This window comes from Stegostoma tigrinum, chromosome 6 (genome assembly GCF_030684315.1).
Source record: "Stegostoma tigrinum isolate sSteTig4 chromosome 6, sSteTig4.hap1, whole genome shotgun sequence".
In the NCBI taxonomy this organism is placed as follows: domain Eukaryota; kingdom Metazoa; phylum Chordata; class Chondrichthyes; order Orectolobiformes; family Stegostomatidae; genus Stegostoma; species Stegostoma tigrinum.
The window spans coordinates 92867631-92887051 of NC_081359.1; the positions used below are offsets into that span (position 1 = coordinate 92867631).

The 19421-nt window shown below is 42.4% G+C and overlaps 1 protein-coding gene across 2 annotated transcripts in view; it reads left to right on the forward strand.

Annotated features, from left to right (window-relative positions):
- Window positions 1-19421, forward strand: part of LOC125453518 (CRACD-like protein) — a 103457-nt gene that overhangs the window by 31761 nt on the left and 52275 nt on the right. For both annotated transcript variants that reach the window (XM_048533225.2, XM_048533224.2), the window contains exons 2-3: window positions 6651-6727; window positions 16274-16439. In XM_048533225.2, the coding sequence (XP_048389182.1) occupies window positions 6651-6727; window positions 16274-16439 (243 nt within the window). The remainder of the gene's footprint in view (window positions 1-6650; window positions 6728-16273; window positions 16440-19421) is intronic.

Consider the following 19421-nt stretch of genomic DNA (forward strand, 5'->3'; position numbering starts at 1 on the left):
GAGCAGCACGAACGGCCAGGGGAATTGCATCCCGTTGAGTCGGTGCATTTTAAAGACAAGGGGGCAGGTGTAAGGGCTGTTTGTCGAAGTCCGAGGTCTGAGCTGCATAAAATGATTGGGGACAGGAAGTGGAAAGGGGGGGTTCTGTCCATTGATGGTTAAGAGGGGGCAATAGGGGTCTGTAATGGGAGTGGGTGAGTGTCACTGCCAAAGGTCATGGGGGAGTCAGGGTTCCAGGATTGGCCCTCCTGCAACCTTGTCCCTCACAGCATTGTGGGTGCACCAACATCGGATAGACTGCAAAATACTTCCAGAAAGCAGCTCACCAAATACCTCTTCTTGAGGCAACTAGAGATGAACAATAAATACTGGCCCACATGCCCTGAGCCCTCTTTTTTTTTTTGAAAAAATAGTGACTGTTTTTCTGTGGGCTTCAATGAATGTTGTAACTAACGTGGAAGGAGCTGATTAGGTTACTGAAGCGTGATATTCGATTTGCTTGAATGATCAAAAAAGCTAATATGTAAGCATTTAAATTTTTATATGTACTTTTATGTGATCATACAAGAAACAAATTGAAATGCATACATGGTTACTTGGAATTCAAACAACTGAATTTCCTTCAGTTAATCCTTTTCAATTGATTAAGTGTAACTTCCTCAGAACATGTGTTTAAAACTTATGCTTTAAACATAGCATGACTGCTTCTTCATGCAGTGAGGCGACCGTCTTATGCAGTGCACATTTTAAGAGTAATTGTTTCGGAAACTTTAGTTATGGGGTGGGAGTAATTCTGAGTCAGTCTGTTCAAGATCAAGGTGAACCCAATCCAGGTGAGATCTGGGCTTGTCTCTGAGATAAACTTGACTCATATCCTGACTTTCAAGCCACGACTGTGTCATAAGCACCTTCCCTGTAATTACTTTGTCTGAAGATGCATCTGGCTGGATTTCTTCTCAAATTAACTTATTTTGCATTGAACGTCATATTTCTATGTTTCATGTCTGATTTTTTTTTTTAAAAATCACATTCAGCCTTTATCTTTTTATTCACTTTGTGGTTATCATTTTCATTATTTTTTAATGCTCAGTGGGACCAGTTACCTAGGTTAGCTGGATGGGTGACTTGCAATGCAAAGTGATGCCAACAGCAAGGGTTCAATTCCACACAAGCTGAGGTTACCACAAAGGACTGTCCTCCTCAAGCTCTCCCCTTGCCTTGGGCATGGCGACCCATTTAGGTTAAACCACTCCTAGTCATGGTGTCATCCAGCATGAAAACAGACACTTGCATCCAACTCATCGACGTCAACCAGACATTCCAATCTGACCCAGCCCCATTTGTCGGAACTTGGCGCATAACCCTCTTAAACCCTCCCTATTCATGTAGCCATCCAGTTGCCTTTTAAATGTAATTGTACCAAGCCTGTACCACTTGCTCTAGCAGCTTGTTCTGTACACATCTGTGTGTAAAAGTTACCCCTCAGGTCTTTTTTAAATTGTTAGATTTGGAAGTAGGTGAGCACTTTGGTGATAGCGATCACAATTCTGTTATGTTTACTTTAGTGATGGAAAGGGACAGGTGTATACCACTGGGCAAGAGTTATAGCTGGGGGAAAGGCAATTACGATGAGATTAGGCAAGATTTAGGGAGCATAGGATGGGGAAGGAAACTGCAGGGGATGGGCACATTAGAAATGTGGAGCTTATTCAAGGAAAAGCTCCTGTGTCCTAGATAAGTATGTACCTGTCATACAGGGAAGAAGCTGTAGAGCGCGGGAGCCATGGTTTATGAAGGAGGTGGAATCTCTCTTCAAGAGGAAGAAGGCGGCTTATGTTGGGATGAGATGTGAAGGCTCAGTTAGGGCACTTGAGGGCACTTGAGATAGCCAGGAAAGACCTAAAGAGAGAGCTCAGAAGAGCCAGGAGGAGACATGAGAAGTTGTTGGCGGATAGGATCAGGGTAAACCCTAAGGCTTTCTATAGGTATTTAAGGAATAAAAGAATGACAAAAGTAAGATTAGGCCCAATCAAGGATAGTAGTGGTAAGTTGTGTGTGGAGTCAGAGGAGATAGGGGAAGCACTAAATGAATATTTTTCAACAGTATTCACTCTCTAGAAAACGACAATGTTTTCGAGGAGAATACGGAGATACCGGCTACTAGACTAGGTGGGATTGAGGCTCACAAGGAAGAGGTATTAGAAATCCTACAGAGGGTGAAGATAGGTTCCCCTGGGCCGGATGGGATTTATCCTCTGGGAAGCCAGGGAGGAGATTGCCGAGCCTTTGGCATTGATCTTTAACTCGTCATTGTCTACAGGAATAGTGCCAGATGACTGGAGAATAGCAAATGTGGTTCCGCTGTTCAAGAAGGGGAGTAGAGACAACCCTGGTAATTATAGACCAGTGAGCCTTACCTCAGTTGTTGGTAAAGTGTTGGAAAAGGTTATAAGGGATAAGATTTATAATCATCTCAAAGAATAAATTGATTAGGGATAGTCAGCATGGTTTTGTGAAGGGAAGGTTGTGTCTCTCAAACCTTATTGAGTTCTTTGAGAAGGTGACCAAACGGGTAGATGAGTGTAAACCAGTTGATGTGGTGTATATGGACTTCAGCAAAGCGTTTGATAAGGTTCCCCACAGTAGGCTATTGTACAAAATGCGGAGGAATGGGATTGTGGGAGATATAGCAGTTTGGATCGGAAATTGGCTTTCTGAAAGAAGACAGAGGATGGTAGTTGATGGGAAATGGTCATTCTGGAGACCAGTTACTAGTGGTGTACCGCAAAGGTCGGTGTTGGGTCCACTGCTGTTTGTCATTTTTATAAATGACCTGGATGAGGGCATAGAAGGATGGGTTGGTAAATTTACAGACGACACTAAGGTCGGTGGAGTTCTAGATAGTGACGAAGGATGCTGTAGGTTGCAGAGAGACATAGATAAGCTGCAGAGCTGGGCTGAGAGGTGGCAAATGGAGTTTAATGCAGACAAGTGTGAGGTGATGCACTTTGGTAGGAGTAATTGGAAGGCAAAGTACAGGGCTAATGGTAAGATTCTTAGTAGTGTAGATGAGCAGAGAGATCTCGGTGTCCATGTACACAGATCCTTGAAAGTTGCCACCCAGGTTGACAGGGCTGTTAAGAAGGCATACAGCGTTTTAGCTTTTATTAATAGAGGGATTGCGTTCCGGAACCAAGAGGTTATGGTGAAGCTGTACAAAACTCTGGTGCGGCTGCACTTGGGGTATTGTGTACAGTTCTGGTCACTGCATTATAAGAAGGATGTGGCAGCTTTGCAAAGGGTGCAGAGGAGATTTACTAGGATGTTGCCTGGTATGGAGGGAAGGTCTTACGAGGAAAGGCTGAGGGACTTGAGGCTGTTTTCATTAGAGAGAAGGAGGTTGAGAGGTGACTTAATTGAAACACATAAAATAATCAGAGGGTTAGATAGGGAGAGCCTTTTTCCTAGGATGGTGACGGCGAGCACGAGGGGGCATAGCTTTAAATTGAGGGGTGAAAGATATAGGACAGATATCAGAGGTAGTTTCTTTACTCAGAGTAGTAATGGAATGGAATGCTTTGCCTGCAACGGTAGTAGATTCGCCAACTTTAGGTACATGTAAGTCGTCATTGGATAAGTATATGGACGTACATGGAATAGTGTCGGTTAGATGGGCTTGAGATCGGTATGACAAGTCGGCACAACATCGAGTGCCAAAGGGCCTGTACTATGCTGTAATGTTCTATGCTCTAAATCTTGTCCCTCACACCTTAAGCCTATGGCTTGTAATTTTTCATCCCCCCCCCCACAGGAAAAAGCCTTTTCACCCTATCCATGCCCCTTCTGATATTAGAAACCTCTAAGATTGCCCTTTGGCCTCAGATGCTCCAGGGGTGAGAAACCCAGCCTACTCAACCTCTCCTTATAGCTTGAACCCTTCAACCATGGCAACATCCTTTTGTACATCTTTGTCTGAATCCTCTCCAACAACATCCATCCCGTGCACCCTCGTGCTCTCGCACTCTCTATGCGACTTAAAATGTCAAAGGTTGACTCTGCCCTGTGGTAGATGTGAGGCCTACAGCACTGAGGCTCTTCAGTGCATTGTATTCATGCTAGCCAAAACAACCACCTAATTATTTTAATGCTACTGTATGTCTTGGCATAGTAAGTGCACTTCTAAATACTTGTGTCTCGACCATGCTAACAGTGAGTTCCAGATTCCTACCACCACCTGGGTGAAAAGGCTTTTTCCTTACATCTCCTTACTTCCTGCCTCTCCGAATGGGCTTTAAAGATTTCATGGCACACTTTGAAGGGCAAGGGCATATTTCACAATCTGCAAGGCAAGATTTCTCCCACAACTAATGCCACTAAAGCTGATTATCTGGTCGTTATCGCATTCCTGTTGGTAGGAAGTTGTACTTAACTTGGCTGCATGTTCTCTACATTGAGAGTTACTGTTGCAATGCTCCTTTTTAAAATGTACTTGCTGGTTATAGTGTGTGTTCCGTTGTCATTTATCCCAAAGCCTTTTGGGCTGCTGTGTGGCTATGCATCTGTGGCAAGAACTTTGACAACATTTCAACAATAGATGTTTGCCAGTGAAAGACAAGGTGCTATGTAAATGCAAATTCCAGTATATTCATCGTCATCATATAGTGTGACATATTTAGTGAGTATCGGAATGTGGTACATCATTATAGCAAGGGAGCCATGCGAAATAGCTGAGTTCACCAAGAGAACTAATTTTGAGTAGTGGCCATGTATGAGGGTGAGGCCATTGTATCCTGAGATTTCAGCTTTGTTTGAACATTGTTAAGGAAGAGTTGGCCACGGTATCTGGAGCAGTTGAAAACTAATCATTTCTCTTTCTAGTGAAACACTAAACATGTTCCTTTTGATCAAGTGTTTATAAGTCCAAAGATGTGCAGGTTAGATGGATTGACCATGCTAAATTGCCTATGGTTTCGAGGGATATGAATACTGATGGATTACCCATGGGAAGTGCTGGGTTACAGGAATAGGGTGGGGAGGTTAGAACATTACAGCACAGTACAGGCCCTTCGGCCCTCGATGTTGTGCCGACCTGTCGTACCGATCTGAAACCCATCTAACCTATACTATTCCATGTACGTCCATATGCATGTCCAATGATGACTTAAATGTACCTAAAGTTGCTGAATCTACTACCGTTGCAGGCAAAGTGTTCCATTCCGTTACTACTCTCCTGAGTAAAGAAACTACCTCTGACATCTGTCGTATATCTTTCACCCCTCAATTTAAAGCTATGCCCCTCGTGTTCGCCGTCACCATCCTACGAAAAAGGCTCTCCCTATCCACCCTATCTAACCCTCTGATTATTTTGTGTTTCAATTAAGTCCCCTCTCAACCTTCTTCTCTCTAACGAAAACAGCCTTAAGTCCCTCAGCCTTTCCTCGTAAGACCTTCCCTCCATACCAGGCAACATCCTAGTAAATCTCCTCTGCACCCTGTTCCAAAGCTTCCACATCCTTCGTATAACGCAGTGACCGGAATACTCCAAGTGCGGCTGCAGCATAACCTCTTGGTTCCGGAACTCGATCCCTCTATTAATAAAAGCTAAAACACTGTATGCCTTCTTAACAGCCCTGTCAACCTGGGTGGCAACTTTCAAGGATCTGTGTACATGGACACCGAGATCTCTCTGCTCATCTACACTACTAAGAATCTTACCATTAGCCCTGTACTTTGCCTTCCAATTACTCCTACCAAAGTGCATCACCTCACGCTTGTCTGCATTAAACTCCATTTGCCACCTCTCAGCCCAGCTCTGCAGCTTATCTATGTCTCTCTGCAACCTACAGCATCCTTCGTCACTATCTAGAACTCCACCGACCTTAGTGTCGTCTGCAAATTTACTAACCCATCCTTCTACGCCCAGGTCGTTTATAAAAATGACAAACGGCAGTGGACCCAACACCGATCCTTGTGGTCCTCCACTAGTAACTGGTCTCCAGGATGAATATTTCCCATCAACTACCATCCTCTGTCTTCTTTCAGCAAGCCAATTTCCGTTCAAAACTGCTATATCTCCCACAATCCCATTCCTCCGCATTTTGTACAATAGCCTACTGTGGGGAACCCTTTCGAACGCCTTGCTGAAATCCATATACACCACATCAACCGGTTTACTCTCATCTACCTGTTTGGTCACCTTCTCAATGACCTGAATGGGATGCTCTTCAGAGGGCCAGTGTGGACTCAATTGGCCAAATGGCCTGCTTCCACACTGTTTGGGTTTTTTGATTTTGTACATGGATGAAATAGTGATTTGGATGAGCTGATCACTGATTCTGGAGTAGTTTATACCCCCATTTAATTATTTCTGGTGAAACAGTAAATTGTTTTGTTATCAAGTGGCTAACAAAACAACAGCGGTCGGGATGAGATTCTACGATATTTTTGAGTCTCTTTGGGAGCATCTCCCGGCACGATTGATAGCTGCCAGAAAAGGAAACGTTAACGTAGGGAAGATGCAAAAACCACCTTTTTAAAGAGGAGCATATGTGCCACATATACAGCAGTAATTCTGGTCACTTTTAAGCTGTGTGATCCTGAAACAATGTGGTTGAGAAAGATGAACAATTCTCTACTTTTCTCTTTTCCAGTGAGAGTGTTCTCATGGCCACAGGTTTAACAGAGAGCAAGATGCAGGAGTCTGAAGGCCCCAGTGATGATGGCTCAGGTTAGTAGATTAGAACTAATCTATTGCAGATTTTAGAGATATTAAATTTATCTGTTATTTTTAATCAAAAGATGGTTGAAGTGCTGAGATTTTTTTTTCGGTGGAAATTGAGAACATAATGTTATGATTTTTCTAGCCCTTGGAGAAGGAACAATACTAACTTGCTGCTGAATTCCTGTGGGCTTTCAAATTGTGAATAATTGTTACCAAACAGACAAATAATATTATTCAGCAAGAAACATTTCACGCCAAACAAATGCCAGGCAATGACCATTTCCAAGAAGAGACAATCTAACGATCTCCCCTTGACATTCAATGGTATTAACATCACTGAATCCCCTGCAGACAGCATCCTGGGGTTATCATTGGCCAGAAACTGAACTGGACCAGCCGTGTAAACACAGTGGCTACAACAGCAGGTCAGAGGATAGAAGCGCGTATCCCACCTCCTGATTCCCTAAAGACTACCATTTACAAGGCATATGACAGGAGCGTGATGGAATACTTCCCACTTGCCTGGATGGGTTCAGTTCCAACACAACTCAAGAAGCTTGACACCATCTAAGCCAAAGCAGCCCTGTTTAATTGGCACCGATCCAAAATGTTCCCTCCCTACATAGTACACACAGCTACTGAGTGTCGGCTACATCCAAGATGCACTGCAGAAATTCACCTAAAGCCCTTGAGGTAGCACTTTCCAAACCTATGACTATAGAAGGACAAGGGTAGTAGAATGAGTCACTCACTACCCTAACTTGGAAATATATTGCCATTCCTTCAGTGACATTGAATCAAAATCCTGGAATTTTTTTTCTCTAACAGCATTGAGTCTATCTACAGCACACAGACTGAGAGGTTCAAGAAGGAAGCTCACCACTATCTTCAGGGCAGTGAGGGCTGGGCAACAAATGCTGTCCCAGCCAGCGATGCCCATGTTCCAAGAGTGAATTTTTAAAAAAACTTTTTAAAGCAGTATGGTGTTAACTGTGTAGCAGATGCTTAACCTGTGTGACCTTGCCTAACTGTGTGTAACCCTGATCCTAATGCTATCAGACACCTCTTTATCCATTCCCATTGAAAAATCCTTGCTCCACCACTGGAATCTAAACCAGGATGTGCCAGGATATTCAATACCATGTAAAATCAGGCATAAAAAGTGAAATAGGTAGAAGGAAAGAAGTAAGAAATTTAAGGAAGAAGAGGGATGCTCAAAGCAGATAAAAGGGACTTGTTAGATACTTTTAATCAACCTGTTCAGAATAGTTATCACATACCTCTGCAGCAGATGGGAGTTGAACCCAGGTCTCCCGCCTCAGAGGCAGGGACACTGCACTACACTGAGTGCCCTGTAAAAGGATTTCTTTTTACAAAAACAGTTTGATTATTAACATTTGAAGCAGTCAGACCCCATAATTTGTAAACTTGAGGCCATGATTTAATGGAAGTATCAGGTGTGTCTCTGAGCTGGAGAGCTGGTGGAAGCTTCACGTTGCCTCTTTTTAGTGAATCATGTGCCATTTAGGCATTCAGCATGTCTTTCCCCAGAATCTATGATCCCAGGGGCAAAGGTCCTGCTGAGTATCAGTGACCAGCAGCTTCTCTGTATTCAGCAGCGCTGCTGGTGACTCGATGGTTGCTGACAATACCCAACTATCTGGGCACGTAGATGGAGAGTTCCAGTACAAGTAAGCGATGGAGAGAAGTGGGAAGGTTTCAGAGTGTGGGTGATGGGAATGAAAGGTGAATGGTGCTGGCAGCAAGGCTAGGGGTTCCTCTCAGTGTCCCTGCTCTCTCGTATCGGGACCCTCCAGACAATGTCTTTGAGTCTGCCCTGTTCCTCCAAAGGTCTGCACCCAAAGGTGCCAGAATCTTTTGGATTGCTTCCCAAATGGTGAGCCCCCACCCCTGCCAATGGAATAATACCAATGGAGGTGGGTCGAGCCATCAAGTGTGCATTAATTGGCCTGTAAGGGCCTCAGCTTGGGGTCAAGGGAAAAGCATAATCAGCATGGAGATGAGAAGGCGACCAAATCCTCACCCTTGCCAGGAGAGGACACTAAATTCCAGCGTACGTTTTGAAAGCAGTGGTTTGGAACTGTTTACCACATAGTTATAAATTAATCTGTACTTGAATGGGCAATCCCAAACTTCTGCTAGTATTTATGCAGTTTAAAACCGACTATTTCAGAGAGGTGTCAGTGTAGTGAAGTTTGTGGAGGACCAGCTGGAGGGAACAGCTTCCTGACTTCTACATTTCATTTCACGCGCAGAGGCTAGAAATTGATTTGTGTAATACCAGTGTGTGCTCCCAGCCTTATTATTGTTGCCACAAAACCTGACCCATTAATTCAGATAGCAATCAGATCTTTTCCTGGCCACCATTAATGGGTTAACTGTTAAAATAATAGATAAAATAACATAGCACAAATTCATTTGCGCTTCGATAACAAGAAAAATGATTTCCAGCTGACTGCACATTTTAGCTCCATGTATTGGCCTAAGATTATAGGTGTTCATTTTTTGTAGAGTCAAAAATTAAGATCTGCAAAAGATAATCAAATTTTGCAATGGGAAGATGGCAGACAGAGGAATTTTTATTGCTATAAGCAACGACATAAAGATTGTAAATGATATAAAGGCCAAAGATAAGATAAAAGAACAAATTTAGGAGCAGGTTAATGTAATCGTGCACACAATGATAGTGGGGTCAGTGAACATGGGGTGCACTGCAGCCTGTAACCAAAACTACTATAGTAATGTTCCTCAAACTCATGAATTCTACCACCTAGAAGAACAAAGGCAAATGGTGCAAGGGGATACTTTCCAAGCCTTAGCCCACAATCTGACTTTTTTTTGTAATCCTTACATTGGATGAGAAAGTCACAAGCAAAGCCAGCATTTGTAGCTCATCCCAAACTGCTCTTGACCAGAGTGTCTTGCTTGGCCCTTTCGGAAGATGGTTAAGAGTCAAGCATATCGCTGTGGGTCTGAGTGTGTAAACCAGAACAGATATAGATGGAAGATTCTCTTCTCTAAAGGATGTCGGTGAACCAGATGGGTTTTTACAACAATTGACAGTGGTTGCATGGTTGCCATTAGATTTATTTATTGAATTCAAATTTCACTGTTTGTCGTGGTAGGGTTTAATTCCATGTCTCCATAACCTTAATCGGGGCTTCTGCATACAACAAGTAAGGTGAGCAATTAATGTAGCGCTACTGAACTTCCATGAACCAAAATAGACCATTTAGGAATGGAAGCACAAGAGGATTAAACCCATTAATGCAGCAGGAGACATCTCACTGAATTGTTTTTGTTTCCATTGCAGTGCACTGTTATCTTATGCCCATTCATTGGGATGTGTCATTGGCTGGGCCAGCATTTATTACCTATTCCAAACTGCCCTGGAATTGAGTGACCTTGCTAAGCCATGTCAGAGGGCAGTTAAGGGTAAGCTAAGTTGCTGTGGGTTTGAAGACATATGTAGGCCAGACCTGAGTAAAGATTGCAGATTTCCTGACCCTTAGCAAACCAGTTGGGTTTTCATAATTGCTACTTCCCAAGATGGGATTTGAACTTGTGTTCCAGAATATTGGCCTGGGTCTCTGGTGTATTAGTCCCATTAACATGACTACTACACCAGCCCTCTCAGCCGTCAGGTGGCATAGCACTCATGCTATATATGTATTCCATACTTAATTAAATTAGAATATATTTACAGATTCATAAGCCAGATTGGATGGAGATTTAAAATCACCTTGACACCTAACTGTTTGATTTTTGGAGCCTAGTGTTATATTTTTCCCTGATTCCAGTTCATCTGAATGCCAGCAACACCATTGTGGTTATGAAATAACCGCACAGAGGCCAATATCCCATCACCAAATCACACTTTGCTGATCTGCATTGGACACTGGCTCTGACCAGCCAGCTCAAAGTCAGTCCCTATCATGAGAAAAATCTCTGAATCTCTTGTTTGTTGTGTGTTAGCCAGGGCTCCCTGATTTGGCCCAGATCAACTGCCCTAATCATGGATCTCCATAGTCAGTGAAATCCTCCTGGCCCTGGATCCTACAGAAAGGAAAGTATTGTAATAGCTGTTTAAATAGGTTGCTGCCTCAGTTTATGGACGCAGTGGGCCCCCACAAGTGGAAGCAGTGACAGTGGTAATGTCACAGGCCCTGTAATACAGACACCCAGTCTTGAGCCTATGTTGGGATCCCAGTACAGTAACTGGTGGGAATTAAATTCAGCTCTGTTGTCTGGAGTTGGTCTTTATTGGGGATCACTGTCAAAAAACACATCTGCTTCACTAATGCCCTTTACTAAAGAGAAGCTGCTGTCTCCACCCTGATTAGTTTACATCGGACTCCAGAGTCACAGTAATGCAGTTGACTCTGAAATGCTCCAGTTAAAAAGCAATTAGGGATGGATAAATTCTGACATTTAAGACTGACACCCGAGCCCTGTGAACATAAAAGACAATAGACGAGGAGTACCTCTAGGGGCCAAACAGATGGATAGATATACAAAATGATAAGGAACGCTAGTGGGGAGCAAGCCTTTATCCGAAAAGGATTAGGATCCAAAAATGAAGAGGTGATACTTCAAGTTGTACGCAGTATTGTTCAAAATTTTGGGCACTGCTTGGCCTTGGAAAGGATATGGTGCAAATTTCTAAGAATGCACAAAGACTTGCATGATAAGATGTTGTATGAGCTTGATTTGTATTCTGTACACTTCAGAAGGCTGCAGGGTGATCTAATGGAAGCATTTAATATTGCTCAGGGATTAGACAAGGTGAGTGCAGTTAATGATTTCCTCTGGTGGGGGAGTCTAGAGCAAGAGCGTGTGGTCTTAGGGTGGAGTCTTCCAAACGCCTGAAAGACATGAGTTATGAGCAAGTCTTTCTTTTGGTAAATTATGGAGAGAATGGGGCTTTTAATTTTTTCCCCTGTTGAGGAAAAAGATGAGAGCTTGGCTACGAAGGAGCAAAATTGGGGAGTGTCTTTCCCACAAACAGCTGGAGAAGTTGTCGTAGATTTAACTTTTTAACAAATATTAAGAAAGCTTTCCAATAAAAACAAAACACTGCAGAGCTGGCAATCTGAAGCAAAAGAAGAATGTGCTGAAGAAACTCAGCAGGTCTATCAGCACCTATGGAGAGAGAAAGAGTTAACATTTTGAGCCCAATAACTTCCCCAATGATCTTTGGAACTCGATTCTCTGGATAAAAATGCTCGGCATAGTTTATACACTCAGTCTAGCTTTCTGGACTCAGAGCGCTAACCTTCTACAGCGTTTCCTACTTTACTACAAGGAAATTGAGCGGAAGGTGACCACTGCCCAGTGTACTTCTCTGCAGACTTTAAGATCTTTGGGTTTTGCTGGTAATGAAAAGTCCTGGCTATTCCGGAACAATTCCATTAACTACAAAGGAGCAGAACTTCATCCTGGCTCCCCAGTTTCTGTTTTTTTAACTTGCCAGTTTCCTCCTTCATCTGTTTCAAATATTTTGGATGACCTATGAGCTGGGCCAGCAGGCACCGATAATGACAACAGGCAGGTGATGCAAATTAAAATATGTTTGGACTTTTCCCTCGGGTGATCATATTAGAGAGATTCCCTCCATTATGTAGAAAGCAGCTACTAATAACCAATCAAAAACTCTATGTAAATAAGAACAGGGAAATTTTCCACATGGGAACTCTACAGTCTTCTGGACTCTGTACTGAGCTCAACAAGTTTAGGCCTTGAACCACCTCTTCCCACGTCCTTAGCCCAATCCTCACACACCAGGTCTTGTTATCACAAGGTCTGCCACTACACACCACTCACCTTTAGCAACTAATAGCCCCCATTAGAAGCTATTCATTCTGCAGGCTAATTGTTATTCAGTTCTTTTGTCTGTCCCACTGTTCTTCTCTCTGTTTGGGCTCTATCTCCACCCTTTTAGTTACTCCTTACTTTCTCCCTCCCCACCCTATCTTCTACATAAAAACCAACTGTTTCCCAGCCACCATCCATTCTGAGGAAGAGCTACTGGACCTGAAACAACTCTCCCAATACCTCAAATATATGTAAAAATATCTTACACTGGTTAAAAAATGCCTTTGGTTTCTCTGAACTTTTCCAGCATTTTCTGTTCTTGTTTCTGATTTCCAGCACCCCCAGTTCTTTCATATTTTTGTTTTTGCTTTGATGTTTGTTTGTTTGTTTGTTTTGTATGCTGTTTGATTATGATATGTGCCTCTTCAGTCAGATGTTGCGAATTCCTGCTCCACTTGACACCATCCAGGACAAAGCAGCCTGCTTGATTGGCACAACATCCACAAGCATTCACTCCCTCCACCACCGATGCTCAGTATCAGCAGCGTGTACTATCTACAAGATGCACTGCAGAAATTCACCAAAGATCCTCAAACAGCACCTTCCAAACCCATGATAACAAGGTGTAGAGCTGGATGGACACAGCAGGCTGAGCAGGAAAGCTGAAGATATGTGCCTAGACCTTCCAAACCCACAACCACTTCCATCTAGAAGGACGAGGGCAGCAGACATGTGGGAACACCACCACCTCAAGTTCCCCTCCAAGTCACTCACTGTCCTGACTTGGAAATATATCGCAGTACCTCCACTGTCACTGGGTCAAAATCCTGGAATTCCCTCCCTAATAGCACTGTGGGTCAACCCACAGCAGGAGGAATGCAATGGTTCAAGAAGGCAGCTCACCAAAACCACCTCATGGGCAGCTAGGGATGGGCAAGAAATGCTGGCGAGCCAGTGACACCCATGTCCCACAAAAATTAATTTTTAAAAAGAAAGCATACTGAGTGAAACAGTCTGTGTTTATATCTAGTACATCACAATATGTTGGTATCTCCAAACAATGGCTGGTCTCATGTTAAGGCTCCTAGGAATTTGTGCCACGTTGCTGTTATTCATCTGGATTTTCACAAGTAAATCCAAAGGCAAGAAGTGTATGAACATACAAACATTTTGATCAGGAGTGGGACCAGGCTTCTTTGGTGACTATATAGGCATATAAAGATATTTTTATGAATAAAGATGTTTTTTTTTTAAAATAAAAAATCCGTTTTTTCCTGAGTGTCTTTAATCTGTGGACTTTCTCTTGTCAAAGAGCTGATGAGGTGTCATCATTAAATATTTTCAAAGCAGAAGTGGGCAGTCTCCCCAGTGAAATGAGTTGAGGCTGTATCAGCCATGATCCAATCTGTTGGTGAAGCAGGATCAAGGGGTTGATTGGCCTGGCCCCACTTGTAATGAGTATTGTTTAACAGGAATTCACAATGCCTGACTGAATAGGCATGCATTGTAACCAGTCACTGAATTGTATACATCAAACAGACACTGATGTGAAGAAAAGAGGTGATTTAGCTGAAGTCCCCTCCCCCTCCCCCTCCCCCTCCCCACCCCCACCCCTTGCTTCAAGAAGACCATCATCTCACTATCTAAGAAAGCACATGCAACGTGCCTTAATGACTACTGCCCGGTGGCTCTGACCTCCATAATCATGAAGTGCTCGGAGAGGCTGGTCGTGGCCCACATCAACTCCAGTCTCGCAGCCTGCCTCAATCCCCTAATGTTTGCCTACTGACATAACAGGTCCACAGTGAATGCCGTTTTCCTAGGCCTGCACTCATCCCTGTGACATCTGGACAACGAGGACACCTATGTCAGTCTCTTGCTTATGGACTACAACTCCACCTTCAACACCGTTGTCCTCTCCAGATTGATCTCAAAACTCCAAGACCTTGGTCTCAGCTCCGCCCTCTGCAACTGGATCCTTAGCTTCCTGACCCATAGACTGCAATCAGTGAAGATAGTCAACTGTACCTCCAGGATAACACTCACCTCAGGAGCCCCCCCCCCCCCCCCCAAAGGATGCGTTCTCAGCCCCCTACAGTACACCCTGTACACACATGACTGTGTAGCTAAATTCCGAATGAATGCCATCCACAAGTTTGCTAATGACACCCCTGTGGTAGGATTGATAGCAAACAGTGATGAATCAGAATACAGAAAGGAAATAGAGAGCTTGGTGACATGGTGCAGTGATAAGAACCTATGTTTCGATGTAGGCAGAACTAAACAACTAATTATTGACATCAGAAAGAAAGGAGGAGAACATGCTCCCATCTACATAAACGGAGCACAGATTGAGAGTGTTGAGAGCATCAGGTTCCTAGGAGTGACAATAACCGATGACCTGTCCTGGATTTCCGATGTTAATACTACAGTCAAGAAGGAACAACACTTCTTTGTAGGCAACACAGGACGTTTAGCATGTCCATAAGGTCCATCACCGATGTTTACAGAAGCACTACTAAAAGCATACTGTCCGTGTGTATAATGGCCTGGTACAGCAACTGCTCTGCCCAGGATTGTAAGAAACTAAGGTGGTGTGCACAGCCCAGACCATCATGAAAGCGAAACTCCTTTTACACTTTTCTCATTGCTATGAAGAGGCTGCCAACATCATCAAAGACCCATTGCAGCCTGGTAATGCTCTTCAACCTCTTCTGTCAGGCAGAGGATACAGAAGCTTGAACACATACACCAGCAGGTTCAAGAACTGCTTTTTCCCTGCCATTATTAGACTGATGAATGGACTTTCTAACTTGAAGTAATGCTGATCTTGTTACTATTGATCTCGCCTAGTGCACATCCTGTGCAGTGTAACCTGTATGCCTTACTCTGTTGAAGTCTTTTTTTTCCATTCTATGATCTGTATGTCCTTGTTTACTATGATCTGTCTGTACTACTTGTAAACAATGCTGTTCACTGTACTTTGATTGGATTTATTGTCAGATGTACCAATCAATCAATCATTAGCCAAGGCTAAGGGCATGTTTTGCTTACAGCATAAGCCTGTCCGCTGAGATTATTCCCCTACCTTGGTCCTTCTCTAACTGATACAGTGTGGAACAAAAAAGTGCCTGTAGCTTTGTACCTGGATATTAGAATCTCATTTATTACTAGAGTTACACAAACACTATGCAATCCATTATAACAGTATTGTCCTGGGGAATAGGAACTGGGTATTGTCCTATTTATATACCACTTGGGCTCTGAGGAAAATTACAAATGAACAAATGTGAAAATAGCTACCTGGTTGTGCTGCTAAATAATTAACACTCAGTTTCTACCCGTTCAAGTTTTACCATTTTCTATCAGTGTCACCTTTTAAGTTTGTACCAGTGAGCAGTAGACTACTTGCTCACTTAAATGTTTTTATCATTTAATCAAGATAAATACAGCTTAAAACATTGAGGTAATTTTTTTGGGCATAGTTAAATATATTTAGACAAAGAGACACAGAAGAAGGGCATTCATTTTCCTGCGTCATGTTTTCTATGTTTATTGACTTAACAAGAATCAGGACCTGGGCCTACTCATAAAGCCAAACCCAAAATGTTAGTCTGTCTTTCTCTTTCACGTACTGACAGCTGTGGATCTGTTTTTGATGTTTCTGTAGTCTTTTTGTCGATTCATCGCTAATGATATTGCTTTGGAAATTTACAGGAAAGAAGAAGTCAAAATTCAAATCCTTCAAGAAGCTATTCGTTAAGAAGAAAAAAAAGGAGTTTATTGTCAACACAGAGAGGAACAGTATGAAGATGAGCCAGTCAGCAGGTGATGTTACAATTCCAGAGTCCGTCATCCCAGAGCTTGGGGAGAACGACCAAGGGTAGGGCATTTAAAAGTAATGATTTGTAGCAAATCTTAATTACTGGAGCTTATCAATTTTACCCAACAGTAAGACATTTTCATATCTTATGCTGTTGAATCATATGTGTTGACAATATGTTTTAATCATTTATTTAAAAGGAAGTGAAAATGACATTCTAAAGCCTTTATTACAGTGCCAGTGGAATACTCACACGGTAGGCTTTACATGAAATCTGAGACATGCTGTTTATTGTATTATCTATCTACAAGCGCTCCAGTTAGTGGTAGTTATCATTGCTGGTTCATAAAACAGCCATCCTAATTATTTTGGAATATGAAAATGAAATCCCATGTTTTGATGTAAAGTGTGATCTTTTTCCGAAAGGTTCAGCAGGGTTGGTTATTTAGCAGTCGATTGCTGCACCTTCTGTTGTATAATTGCCTGTTAATCAATGCAATTTCTCTAACATCTGCCTCAAATGACAGTGTTTGATAAATAGCTCACCATTCTCATACATAAATTGCATGAAGAAGCGCCCAGTTAATGATCATGCCTTGACTTGTACGTTATAGATGATGTGACAGCGAGGACTGCCCTTGCGAATTGATGGGATTGCTTTCTTTAGTCAGTGAACATGACCAGTTAAAAAAACAGTGAAATTTAGCTGAGTCTCAGGAATCTTGTTCACATTTAATACGAAATGAAGTATTGTGGGTAAAATGTTAATTAATTTCAAGTCATTATTGTATTAATTTCTGTTGTGATATGTCAGTTTTGTTCTTTCAGTTTAAAAGGATCTGCTTAAGGCTAACAATAGAGCTGCATTAAGGAATGTAGATTAAACCCCACCAAGCATCTAAAGAAAAATGACTGAGAGTCAAGTCTCTCACAAAGGGCTGATGCTGAGAGTTAAGAACACTGGCAACAACTTAGGTTATTTTTTAGTGCTTATCTCACTTTTCAGTCTGCTTCCTTTAGTTCAAAATTATTCTTTGTGACCTGAAAAAATGGGATTTTGATCATTTTAATTAAGTAATGCAAATAACAGAACAAGATTAGAATTTAGTGCTGAAATAATTGAGGTGATCATTTACATGCAGTGATTGTAAATATCGACCTGGACTTCCTCATCCTCTTTGAAGTAGTATTAGTTCTTGTCTGTGTCAGAAATTTCTAAAGTTTGCGAACTAAACTCCAGTCCGATGTGCCCTGTGTAGTACTGAGGGGCTACTGTACTGCCTGAGGTGAGGCTTTTTGGCTGAGACATTAAATGAGGACTAATCTGCCTATCGAATGGATGCAAATAATCTGTTGGCACTATTTTGAAGACATACAGGGGACTCATCCCTGCTATCCAGACCAATTCTTACACTTCAAAAGTACACCATTGCTTTAAGAGCACATTGTACTGCCGGATAGTCAGAAAAGGTGCTACATAAAGGCAAACCTTACACTTTTAAGCATTTTCATTAGCTGTAAAGTGCATAGTGACACAAAGACCCTATATAATTGAAAACCTTCAATTCTTTGCACATTTTAATGTAGAACAGAGTGCACCGTGGCGTTAAAATTGTATTTTGTTGGTCTTTCTTTCTTTTTCAAATAAAGGACAGAAGAAAGTAAATATTCCTTGCGTGGGATTTTTGACAAGAGCTAGTTCCTGTTGGAAATCTTGTAACAATCAATGGCGGTATCTTGCTAAGGGCTGATCTGGAAGCACTCCAGAATTGTAAAGGAAGAAATAAAATTGATTTCAGGTGTCAAAAGCCAACTTGTGTACTGCTTGTATGAAGGAAGAGCAGCAGATTTATTTCTCACCCAGTCACTGACCGAAATGAAAAGCCCAGTTTACCCAGAAGTGTCTGCCTCCGTTCTGGGCAAAACAGCTATTGCACCTTATCTCATGTTGCATAAGGAATAGTGATGACCGGATGGCCAAGGCCCCACAAATGGCATATGTAGGACGCAGCAGTTCAGATTACACCCTCATCCCGAGAGACTTGGCTATTTGGACTGTACAACAGTAAGTGCAGGGCACTTAGTGGGGAGTCGGAAGTAGAGATTGAATACCAAACTTACACTCATGTGGCTGAATATTTGATTGAGTGAGTGATTTTTGGCTGTCAGTTTGGAGGTGTGAATTTGACACGACCACACTCGCTAAAGGTTTGCAGAGGCTTCTCATCTGCGGCCTTAATTCTTTGAAGGGAAGAGAAGGAGTTAGCTGGGCTTCTGCTAGGTGATGTCAAACCTGTAGGACATTTAACTCATTGAGCTTGAGAAAAAGGAAAATCGAGCACTTTCTCGAAGTAAATTTACTTCCCTGCGCCCCCGTCTCTGTATTTAGAAACTTGACTTGAATTTTAAATTTTACTGTCCAATTAATATTTTCAGTATAGTGCCTTGCATTTCCTTCATTGCTTAAAATAAATAAAAAAAATTTCATGGAAACACTTTTTAAAAACTTTACACCATGGCACCTGTCTTGAGCTGTTATTGTTGAACCATTGAATTAAAAGTTCAGAAGAGGCTGTTTGACCCATCAAATCTGCACCAACACAGCTACTCTAAATCTACAGATGTTATAGCATTTCAGTTGCTTTTCCAAGTTGTGAGCTTTTCCACCTCAACTACCCACCCAGGCAGTGACTTCCAGACTGCCGCCACCCTCTGGATGAAAATTTTATCCTTCACTCCCCTCTGAACTTTCCATCTTTAAAATTATGCCTCCTTGTTGTTGACTCTCCAACTGAGGGGAATAGTTGCTTTCTGTCCGATCTATCCAGGTCCTTCACAATCTTACAAACCTCAATCAGCTCCTCTGTCAGCCTTCTATACCTGATTGAAAACAGCCTCTCTTCATAACCAATCTTGCTCCATCCCAGGCAATCTGGTGAGGAACCTCATCTGCAGCCCCTCAGTGCAATCACATCCTCCTTATAGTGTGGTGACCAGAGCTTCACACTGTATTCCAGTCATTGCCTTAACAAAGTTTTCTAC